This window comes from Curcuma longa, chromosome 1 (genome assembly GCF_044706935.1).
Source record: "Curcuma longa cultivar G26 ecotype Majalengka, Jawa Barat chromosome 1, ITB_CL_G26_1.1, whole genome shotgun sequence".
In the NCBI taxonomy this organism is placed as follows: domain Eukaryota; kingdom Viridiplantae; phylum Streptophyta; class Magnoliopsida; order Zingiberales; family Zingiberaceae; genus Curcuma; species Curcuma longa.
In genome coordinates this window covers 20,631,053-20,642,590 of record NC_133861.1, presented here as the reverse complement: position 1 = coordinate 20,642,590, position 11,538 = coordinate 20,631,053, and the positions used below count along the sequence as shown (strand labels likewise).

The following is an 11,538-nucleotide window of genomic DNA, read 5'->3' as shown; positions in this document are numbered from 1 at the left end:
TCATCAATAGATTGATTTCAAATCACAATTAGTGTCATCGTCGTTCATCAATAGATTAGTATTATTGCACGTAGCACTTGTCTACTATAGGACATACTCTAGTAATCCGTCTGATACTATAGCAAAAGCATTGTAGCATTCAACCGTTCTGTAGCAGAACACTACAATACTCTATACTGTAGCAACCAGATACTGAAAATTGTAATACTTATACAATACTATAACGGACATTATACTGTAGCACTCAATTTATATTATCCATTAAATAACTGTACTATAATTGAAACCGTTGAAATACTATTTACACCGAATTCTTAAAGGACGACTCTATTTACACTGAATTTGTTTATGTCAAAGGAGATATGAAACTTCCTTAACTCCAATTTACTAGAGTCTTAGCTTGTCCTCTTATCTAAGTATTAGATTGACTTTAAACTATTAGAATTTTATTTGTCTAGTATTCAATTAACCTTAATTTGTCAAAATTTCTTGTCTGTCTAATATTCGATCAACTTTAATATGTTAAGATTTTATCATTAATGTCAAATATTCGATCCTTTTTAATCTATTTAAACTTCTTTTCTAATGTTTAACATTTAGTCCTCCTACTTTTTAGACATTCTTGACTCATTATCAAGAATCCAATTAACTTTTACTCATTTGGATTTCATCGTTTTCATCGTGCTAAATGTCCGGTCCTCTAATTCATTTGGATTTCACCTTTGTCAACTTTCTGTTGGGCTTTTAACCGTTAAGTGTGTTTGATTAATCATGACCCTTTTGGATTTCTTTATTTGCCAAAATTTTGTTGGACTTTCGACCATCTATTATCCGATCAACTATGGCATATTTAGACTTTTTGTAAGTATCCAAATCTTAATATACTTGATTTTTCATTCAAATTAATCTCCATATGCATACACATGCAATTTTGATCAATTATACCGATAATCTTCTTCTTTGAAGAACTCTCTTTATACATCGACTTATATGATCAAAATCTAAAGTCAACTCAATCAATTTAAATTTAATCATCTCATCAACTTTTAAATATATAAAACAGCGACACTTATTATTCATTAGAAAAATAGAACAATAAATATAGATGCGATGAGATTTCTGCAAAAGAATTCACTCACATATTGCTATTTTACTTGTACTATTATGCATACAAGAACGCACACAATACACACACTTCAAGGGTCGTCTCGCCAGCAAATGAGCATGGTGATGCAGCGACGCACAATGTAGAACTTGCCGCGTTGCTTCTTCACCAGCTGACTCACCATCGATTCCCACTGCTGCGTTCGCTCTGCTCCTTCGCTTGCTGTCGCCACCGCTGTCATCGCCGGCGCCATTGCGCTGCTTCCACTTAATTATCGCGACCCTGCATGCGTGCCGATATATGCAATGGTCGAAGTGTATCGCCCCCGACCTTGCAGAAGAAAGCAAGAGTTCGCGTACTGTAATCAACTGCACTTTTTCGATTTATCTCTTCACAGATATACCGTGCAATGGCGGATCCATCTTTTTTTTTTTTTGCAAAAGAAGTGTATAGTTAATTGATTACAGGGACAGCAGTGAGTGTTGGGTCCGATACCAGATCTAGATTTAGACGAGTGCCGTACGTAAAACTTCAAAGGGAAACAGTTATCGATTGTGCTAGCATGCATGGTACGATCGAGGAACCAATATCACTGGTGGAAGGGACGAAACCCTGAAGAAGTTGAAGCCATTAAGAAAAAGACATAGGAAGGCAACCAGACCCCTACGTTTATGTGTCAATATGGAGAAGGAAAGGGTACAACGGAGTGACAGCGAAGGTAGATGGGAGGTCAGATTCAGAGAGAAAGATGGAAAAAGGCTGTGTGGGTCAGTGGGTGGACATGCAGCGTGCAATCTGCAACTGCAGTAGTGCTTTCAGAACCCAACTTCAAAAATGAACCAGTCGAGTGACAAGTGTTTGAACTACCGACAACGAGATTAGATCCTTGAAGTTTAAGTTTTACTGATCTTTTCTTCTGTTCTTAATTTCTTTTTTTATCTTTAAAATCTCATTTCTGCAGTTTACTGATTCGTTAGCCTACTATTAAACCAATTTTTTCATCGACATAGTTATACACCGATCGAGCTTCTGTTGCTGCCGCTGCTATTAAACCTACTTCTTTATTAATTTCTGGCACTGATAATTAAGAAGGTTTTTCTCCTGCTTGCTGCATCGAAAATTGTATCCCAGATTTCTGATAAAAGATCATAATTGTTCTAACGAGATTAATGATAACGTGATTACATTTTGGGATACCTAGGTGAAGATAAAAATGATATATATTGTAAATATTCAAAACAGAAAATAGTTTAGATGAAAATAAATTATTGAGCAATTACCTAAAATAGTTTATCTTTAAAAAAATATAAATCCTATTGAGGTTATTTTCTAAAAGTCTCAGTCGAGGGCCTCGCCCTCACTTAATATGAATAAAACAATTACAAAAAATATAGTATTCTATGATGAGTAGCCAACCGTCGGATTGATGTACGGGCCACGTGGAGGGCTGAATCTCAGAGAAATATAATTTAATTATTTTACTTATATAAGTTAATCATTTCTCTTGACAATCAAACTAATCGATTGGTTAATTAAAATTCAGGATAAATAACATGTAAAATATAGTTTTGGATGCTAAAGCAATCATTTATTAAGTTCATACAATGCGAAATACGATTATGGATCATATGAATCTATTAGAAATTTTAAATTTTTTTTAATATTTGGAAAATAAACTATAGCCCTAAAGGCCTACCTGACGGGTGCATCTGTTAATGGGCCGAGACAATCACGGTCACGGGCCTAACGTCTCAATTTAGCTGCTCTCTTATAGAGTACATAATTTTTGTTATCAAATTGTAAAGTTATCACAAAGATTACTTGCAGTGCATAATTTTGAAAATCATGGTATACAAATCTTTTTAAAAAAATTACAAGACAATATGAAAATAAAAGTATACTCGACAGAAAATCATAATATATAATATTTATCCTATCTAATTGGAAAGAAATTAAGTTAGGCATCAATAATTGGAGGAACTCTTAAATATGGGCAAGAATCGAGGTCCATAGCCACTTGCAACCAATGATGAATAGATATTTTACTCTACGACATTAGGGCTCTAGCTTTATCCATACGATACCTTCTACAGAAAAGACACTGAGTAGACAACAAGTGACATATGAAGAGAAAGCTTGTCCTCCTCGATTTCATGAAATAATTAAGCCATGCTTTCTTTAATTACAAAATACACTTAATGCCGAATTATCAACAAATTAATCAATTAAGCCATGTCACAGAGAACAAATTACAAAACAAAAATCAGTGTTATCGAAACCCTCTCTAATATAAAACATGTTTATTTCATCTTATGGTTATCGTTGCACGGAATCAAACCATGACAGATTTGTCACTGTCAAATAATTGGTTCTAAAATTCAATAAAAAGATCCTGCAAGTGCACAAAGTTAAAAAATAAAATAATATTAATATAAGAAAAGTAAAGTACCACGTGTTTTGGACCTGATAGAAATGGTCCCGTGGTTGTGGTATCACGTGCAAGCAAGTGTGGCCAAAATGTGGCCTCTTGGACTTGAATCATTATTGTAAGCTCTTCACTAATCAATGCCATCACTGATTGCTTGTGCAGCTTGCAAGCTTCAGGTTCACACAGCTCACAAAGGGGAAGGTACAGATGCAGAAGGCGACTCTTAAATCTTTTTATTTAATATCAAATCTTCTTCTTTATGAACTTTAGCCTCAATAGCTTGTAGCTGGAAGGGCTTAATTTATCAGTCTCTTGTACTTGGTGAATTTTTAGCAAAATAACTTGAATAAAACATTTTCAACGAGGCGACTCGAACTCCAAAATTTAATGTTTTTTTCGCTCTCTCTCTCTCTCTCTTCTGATATTGAATATTATTATATTTGCCCCCACGGGCGGGGTCAGCTGGTCAGGACATGAGTGCTTGCTGAGGTGGGCGGTTCGAGGGCTCATGGTTGCATTTGCGATAACATCAATCTGTGCCATGTTTCCAAATCCCTCGGCCACATGCCCTGGTCAGTCCCGCATTTACCGTGATTTACCTCTCCACAGATGATCGATATTTAACCTTTTGTCTTCTTTTTCTGCTGTCGAACAGATGAGGACAGGCATGACCGCACTGACCACCAACCTGGCGCACCATGCGGACGGTCGACGTCAAAAGTACGTCTGCCTCGTGCCGTTCAACGACCTTCTTTTACCAGTGTGAAATCTCGAATCCGGGGAGCTGTTGTAAACCTCGCATTATTGCTGTCCGATTAGACCTCAACGTCTGATGCGCCGCCACGTGGCAACTCGGACGATCCCGGGACGTGTCGTAATCTAGAATCTCGCTGGTGCTCCTACCGGATTTAGACACGTGGTTGGATCGCGAAGCCACCACGCAACTGCTGGGTCTCCGCGGCCTTATTTGCGTATCTTATTCTCAGTTAATCCCTGGTAATTTTGATCTAATTTTCTAAATGAAGGGATTAACGCGCTTGTTGGTGGCGGTTTAGGAAGGACGCCTCGGGCTATATTAATCGATGCATTGCAGACTCTTTTCCTTCCCCTTCGCCTTCTCCTTCGATCACGCTGCTTCGCGGAGGATCAAAATACTTGCTTTCTTCTCCTCTTTCTTGGTCGCTAAACTTGGCATTGCTTCTTCGCGTCGTCCGCCCTTTGATTTCTGTAAGTTTCCTTCCTCCGCTTCGGTAATCGAGTCAAAAATTGGCTCTTTCTTACCAGGATTTCGATTTCGTTGCTTTTTTTGTTGAGAATCTGTGAAGATATTGGTAATGCATCTTGTGTTATGCTTGGAAAGTGATGATTGGCCTAAAAAACAATGAAAGATTTGATCTTTTAGCTCCCTTTTTTTGTCAAAGTTGAGTTTTTGATCATTTGATGATTTTCGTTTTATAATTTTCAAGCTTGTGAAGCATCAATATGGAATTTGAGGGTAGGTACAAGAAGGTTCAGTCTCAGGGTGGCCGATTTAATTGCCTTCTCTTTGGTGAGTCTTTGCATTTGCCTGCTTGGAGTTTCCTTTTTGTATTCTCTGAATGCAGATGAGACGTTTGTAATTTTTCCTCTGAGATCAAGCTTTATTAATGCAGATCTTGATGACACACTCTATCCATTGAGTTCTGGCATGGCCGCAGAGTGCCGCAAGAATATCGGAGGTAGAGCAAACTGATGTATCTTTAATTCATTGTCTCTATGGAGTTTTCCTTCTTCTCATTCTTTTTTGAGAAGATCATTTCTTCATTTTTTTTTCCAGAGTATATGCTTGAAAAGATTGGGATTGAAGAGAGCAAGATACCGGACTTGTGTACTGTCCTGTACCAGAAATATGGAACAACAATGGCTGGCCTAAGGGTACTTCAAAAAGTTGTTTATGTTTTATTCAAGTTTTGCTGAGTAGGTGTAAGCTTGTGTTAATGCAAACTTTGCTTCTTTCTTCTCAGGCCATTGGCTACAACTTCAATTATGATGATTACCACAGGTTTGAATTTGACTCGATTCTTGTCTGATAGTGTTGGCGAATCAAAGACGATATTGATTTCTTGTTGTTTAACTTTCAGCTTTGTTCATGGAAGATTACCTTACGAATCATTAAAGCCAGATCCTGTTCTAAGGCAACTCTTGCTGAGCCTTCCAATTCGTAAAGTTGTAAGTTGGCAAGACTAAGCTATTCAAAAACTCTGTTGGCTCAACTAATTATCCTTTTCCATTTCACTAACAAGTTCATCTATCAATTTGCTCACACATAGATATTTACGAATGCCGATCAAGATCATGCTGCCAGAGTTCTCAAGCGGCTTGGTCTGGAGGATTGTTTTGAGGGAGTTATTTGCTTCGAGACACTGAACCGGCCATCCTCTTCCTCTGGGGAAGAGACCTCAAGCAACATCTTTGACATAGTCGGCTACTTATCGAAACCTGACCCTGCGGTTGATCAACCAAAGACGCCAATACTGTGCAAACCATCCGTAGAAGCCATGGAGCAAGCTCTCAGAATCGCAAATATTGACCCCCAAAGAACTGTGAGATACACAAGATGGATGCTATGATCTCTCATCCTTAGCATGAGTTTAGTTAATTGTGCTAAAATAAAAATCTTTTGCAGGTTTTCTTTGACGACAGCGTGCGGAATATTCAATCTGGAAAAGCGATCGGACTGCACACTGTCTTGGTAAATATTCAATAATTTGCTTCTTGTTGTGGATTATATCAAGCAAACAGTTTGTGATATCAACGAGCCATTGGTGGATTTAGGTTGGTACATCACAGAGAGTCAAAGGCGCAGACCATGCTTTAGAAAGCATCCACAACCTCAGGGAAGCGTTGCCTGAGCTCTGGGAGGAGGCCAAGAAATCCAGCAACATTCGACCGTCGAACAAGATCACCATGGAGACCTCTGTGACGGCCTAAGTTAATTCTTCTACCATGTCGTTGGCTTTGTGCATATGTTTCCGATGGCTCTTATTCCACGACCATGTATTTCCTACAATGCCTGCAATATTCCACGATCATTTTCATCAGAAACTCTAAAGTATTCTCCTCTCGAACCTTCCTGAAAATAATGTTTGGTGAAACCATTAACATTTTGCTCGACTTCAAGGGGAGGATCAAAGTTGAAAACAATTAGAATAAAGAGAGAAATGCTCCGGTCTTAATCAGCCAAAGAACAATAATTATAGTCAAATTAAAGTTGGATTAATTAATTGATAAACAGCTCATTCATTGGAGTGCAGGTCTTATTCTGTCTCTGAAAAGTCAGCACTGCCTTTCAGGCCATCCATTTCCTTGAATGGCCCATAAAGTTTATAAAACGTGACGGAGTCAACGGCCAACAAACCGCCACCTGTGTCAACGTCGAAAACTTCAGTTTGTAAACCGCAGCATATGACCAAATGCACAAAAAGTCCATTGAAGCTCAAGATGCTAGACACCAATGTGCTCAATAAGCCTAACTTGATTCGAGCTAGACTAGATCATTCCTTGAAAGATTGCAACTCCCCAAAAAACAAAAGAACAATAGGACAAATTTAAATAGAAAGGGAAGGGCAAGTCTTATTAAGGAAAGTGCAAATGGTGCGCCACCTTCAACTCAAGAACAACCTTTTAAAATTCTTAAGTGTGTATCCATTCTAGAACAGAAAGGGATGAACAACAACACCACAATGTACAATACATAACACACTCATAAGTTGCTAAATGTAAGACACTGTATGAGTTCTCTAAACCTTCTCTTGGTTAATTTCCATCTTTTCACTTCCTCTGAGGCATTTTTGTGCTTCCTCTTTGGCTGCTCAACTTCTGTTTGGTCTTAGGACTCTTCCCTATGTCTTTAGCATCCTGAACCTGTTCTAAAGCAGTGACAACTTGATCCATCGTTGGCCTCTGCTTTGCTTCCATGGATAGGCACTGGAGCGCAAGAAGGGCCGTTTTCCGAGCTCCTGACGGCGAGTACTGCCCTTCCAATTTGGGATCCAAGATGTTCATAGTACTTCGCTTGCTCGCAAGAAGAGGCTTCGCCCACTCTACCAAATAGTGTTGTCCTGCCGGCCGGTTCTTGTCGATGGCACGCCGTCCCGTCAGCATTTCGAGAAGAACAACTCCGAAGCCATACACGTCGCTCCTAGAAGTCAAGTGACCTGTTAGAAGAAGGGTGAATCAATAAGTTGGAACATCTCTTAAGAACATAATCAAGCCTGAACATCTCTTAAGAATAGGGACGGCGAGGAACAAGATACGTCGGAAATTCTTAAACTGATTAGAAGTATTGTGACTGGTTCTGCAAAAATTTAAGATAACAAAGGTGAAGCAAAGTACCGGTTGCTAGATACTCTGGAGCAGCATAACCATATGTACCCATCACCCTTGTAGATACATGGCTTTTGTCCCCGGTCGGACCATCTTTCGCCAATCCAAAATCAGAAAGCTTTGCGTTGTACTTCTGCACGACAGTACAAGGCACAAAGATTAGCATTCAAAGTGAGTGAAAACACTTTCAAATGGAAGGAACCGATTATATATGAGCTACACACCGAATCAAGAAGCACATTGGAGGTTTTAAAATCGCGGTAGATTACTTCCGCCTTGCCCTTGTCACTATGCAGAAAAGCAAGTCCTTTTGCAGCTCCAAGAGCGACCTTCATGCGCAGATTCCATGAGAGTGGCTGATAGTATGAACTCCCTGTATTGCAGAAGAGAGATTTTAACCTCAGTACTTAATTTACTCCTAGGAAATAGGAATATGTGATCCTTTCTTTGCTTTTTAATGTCAGAAAAAAAAACAATGGCAATCCAAGAAAAAAAGTGTGATTTTATAATTGATTAATCATCAAAAAATTGATTGACACAGGTGTCATGGATGATGTGACTCCTTCTAAGATAAAGATCAAGACTTAAGCTGAAAATTAAAGTTCAGATTGATCTGACAAGATGAGTCAAAGAAACGATCTCATCAAGATAAGATAACTGTCGCCTCCGGCTCGGACTGTACTTTGGGCTCAACATGTATCAGTCATGGATCTCACTTGGACCTCCAAAGCAATCTCAATCTCTGCCGTCTCGGTCTCGATCATCTCGATCTCGACCATTTTGGTCTCGACCATCTTGATCTCGCCTGTTTTATTTCGGCCATCTCATCTCGGCCACGCCACCTCATTTGGCTCCGCCTGGGAATCCATTTTTACGTCTTCTATGAACTACTGTTTTATATGAACCTACTAAGGAGGAATGTGAATATTCTCACGGACATACGACGGTTTAAGAATACTAGACAGGAGGTTATCAAACATGGTCCCTTCATAATGTCAACAAAAAAAGAGGAAGCGATTAACACCCGTCAGATTTGATCTCTTCATACACTTCCATAATGATACCACTCCAGTCACCGTAGAGATACTCTCTCGACAACTATATAAATCATAAAAAAGATTTTCAAAGGGAGCTTCTGCTCTCTAGGAGGTTCGATTCTGAAAATTTTTCTGACGTCTTCTATTTTTGTAATTTCCTCCTCTGGAATCAATTCTAGCTTGAGCATCGAAGTGGTCTGCAGGGACTCTTTAACTCCCTTCTCATCTCTTGTTGAAGTGTATTTCATGTCTTCATCATCTTCTCCTTCGAACTCTACTAGAAAGTCGTATACGTCAGACCGTTCATTGACTGATGACTTATTCGCGATATCTAATGGTGAACATTGATGTTAAACGAACCATGAACCTTTATCCACGCCGAAAGACCACTTTCAAATCCGGATATTGGACGATGAGGCTCATAGGTAAATCCAAACTCGAGGTCGAATTGCAGAACACTGTGGTTCACTGCGATAGAACACCAAACACTGGCTCGATTCAGTAACTGACCGATGTGGCTCCATATGGAAGAACATTGAGGGATCGAAATCTCCTGCCCGTGAGTAACAATTCCGACAAATGAGACTCTTGTATCGGTCCGTTCGACAGAAGGAACAACATTCTGAGACTTTCTATGAGTTTGAAAGGAGGAATAGCTAAAAGAAGCATTGAGGAATAGCTATTTCTACGAACAAAATAAAAACAAGCAGGCACAAGACTTCAGGAACTCAAGCATGAAGAATGAGACTAGAATTGCAATAGCATAGATCACAGAGACTTACTCCGGAAAAAATGATTCTCCAAGCTGCCCCGAGGCATAAACTCATACACCAGAAGCCTTTGCTCATCCTCCAGGCAGTATCCGATAAGCTTTACGAGGTTTGGGTGCGACAGCTGACCCAAGTAATTAACCTCAGCCTACAAGAGTTGAATTTGTTCTTAATTTACGTCACAGTCAGCCACCAGTTCAGTGTTAATGAAGTTTAGAGGAAGGAACTGCCACTCACCAACCACTCCCTGTGACCCTGAAACCCTTCCTGGTTCAGTTTCTTCACGGCAATGACCATTCCAGTCCCAGGCTTGGCTGCTGCAAGCGTGTTCTCATCAATCCAACCCTTGAACACAGAGCCAAAGCCTCCCTCTCCGAGAACACTGTCCGGCCGGAAGTTCCTCGTTGCGGTTCTGAGATCATTGAAGCTGAAGCTCTTCAGGTTCGAAGACGACAAGATCTCGCCCTCGGTCCGAGGCAAAGAGGAAGCAGAGACGACCCTGCTGCTCGAACTGCTCAACACATTAGCTTTCCTAGTGCCATTTTTCAAGTCACCTACAAGAAAGGCCTTATGATCCTATTAAGAGTTTTCTAAATAGTTCAGAAGCCAGAATGAAGGTGAAGTTTATTACCGGAAGCGAAGGCTGCATCGGCGTCGGAGGGGCTGTCCGCCTTGATTTGTTTAGCCCAGCAATTTCCCATGAAGATCTCCGAGCTCTGTTAAGTTGCTGAGCTCTTTTTAATCTGCCTCAGTGACAATATAACAGTGGCCAAAGAGAGGGAGAGGCTTAATTAATAGCACAAGCTGTGGACCTGCTCGGCAACTTGTTCAACTTGTTCATTATCACAGATTTACTAATTAAAAGGGAGGAGAATGAACAGAGCATGGCGTGGCCCATTAATCGGTTAAAAACCTAAAGTGGTGGCCATGGTTAAGTACTTAAGTAGCATCACGAGATTGAGCTGAGGCATCTAGATATCAAATCTATCGTACTAGATTTCGGAGAAGCAGGCCTGGTTCATTGCATCAAAAGTCCAAGCTAACATCTTTTAGCAGAAAGCTACTGCAGCTAATTAACATCTTAAACTTTCACCACAAAAAACTAAAGTAACATTTTTAAAGGACACACATTTTTCTTTTTAAAAAAACTATCACTAGAGTTATTAAGGTGAATTGGTGATACCATCTTGATGGATCTAAATATATCAGAGGCTAGAATTCAACATTTTATCCCCAACTTTGGATGCTAGAGCTTACAAGGTTCCAAAACTGCGTTGGACTTTGTGAGAAGTGAGATGGTTTGAACTTTCCTCCATCTGCATGCGCTGCAGTTTGGCTGACGTTGACTCGTGCAACTGAGTGCAAGTTATAACAATGGAGAGCTCCATGTTCATGGAGACTCCATGACAGAGGGCGTTGACCACAATTTGGACGATGCATTGTGGAGATAAGGTTGGGGAAGAGAAGGGGAGGAGATCTCATCTGGATGCCTTTTGGCCAAAGGCATGTGATAACCACAACAGTGTTTGGACAGGGAAAAGAGGTCCGGATCTTTGTCTTTGATAGGCGATCGCACGTAGTTTTGCCGACTGCTCAACTGCGACAAGTCAAACCTCATGCATAATGTTTTATAATATTTTAAGGCCCCTAGAGGTAGTACAAGTGGTAAGTCACGAGGGTCGCAAATAGAAACATCTTAGATTGATTTTCAATACAGGTAATTGTCCAGCTCTATTTATTTTCAAAAAGTTCATTTTATATTTATCGGATTTATTTGGATGATCGATGAAAATTTAACAGTGAACCATTGCAGTCATGTATGGTTTGAACAAA

General features: G+C 39.7%; 2 protein-coding genes across 2 annotated transcripts; one reads left to right on the top strand and one right to left on the bottom strand.

Moving 5' to 3' along the window:
- Nucleotides 1-4,986: 4,986 nt before the first annotated feature.
- On the top strand, nucleotides 4,987-6,617 carry LOC141821723 (uncharacterized protein C24B11.05-like; the record flags this gene model as incomplete). Its single annotated transcript, XM_074709068.1, is given in 8 exon segments — nucleotides 4,987-5,082; nucleotides 5,186-5,251; nucleotides 5,350-5,447; nucleotides 5,537-5,574; nucleotides 5,654-5,741; nucleotides 5,843-6,115; nucleotides 6,199-6,264; nucleotides 6,348-6,617. Coding segments are annotated over 8 exon segments (852 nt in total). The 3' UTR covers nucleotides 6,504-6,617.
- A 508-nt stretch (nucleotides 6,618-7,125) lies between these two features.
- LOC141821714 (receptor-like cytoplasmic kinase 176) lies at nucleotides 7,126-10,437 on the bottom strand. The gene is made up of 6 exons (XM_074709064.1): nucleotides 10,337-10,437; nucleotides 9,943-10,259; nucleotides 9,718-9,853; nucleotides 8,123-8,271; nucleotides 7,908-8,031; nucleotides 7,126-7,729 (listed from the first exon to the last, which is right to left on the bottom strand). The coding sequence occupies exons 1-6, from the start codon at nucleotides 10,404-10,406 to the stop codon at nucleotides 7,344-7,346; spliced, it is 1,182 nt and encodes a 393-aa protein (XP_074565165.1). The 5' UTR covers nucleotides 10,407-10,437; the 3' UTR covers nucleotides 7,126-7,343.
- Nucleotides 10,438-11,538: the final 1,101 nt, after the last annotated feature.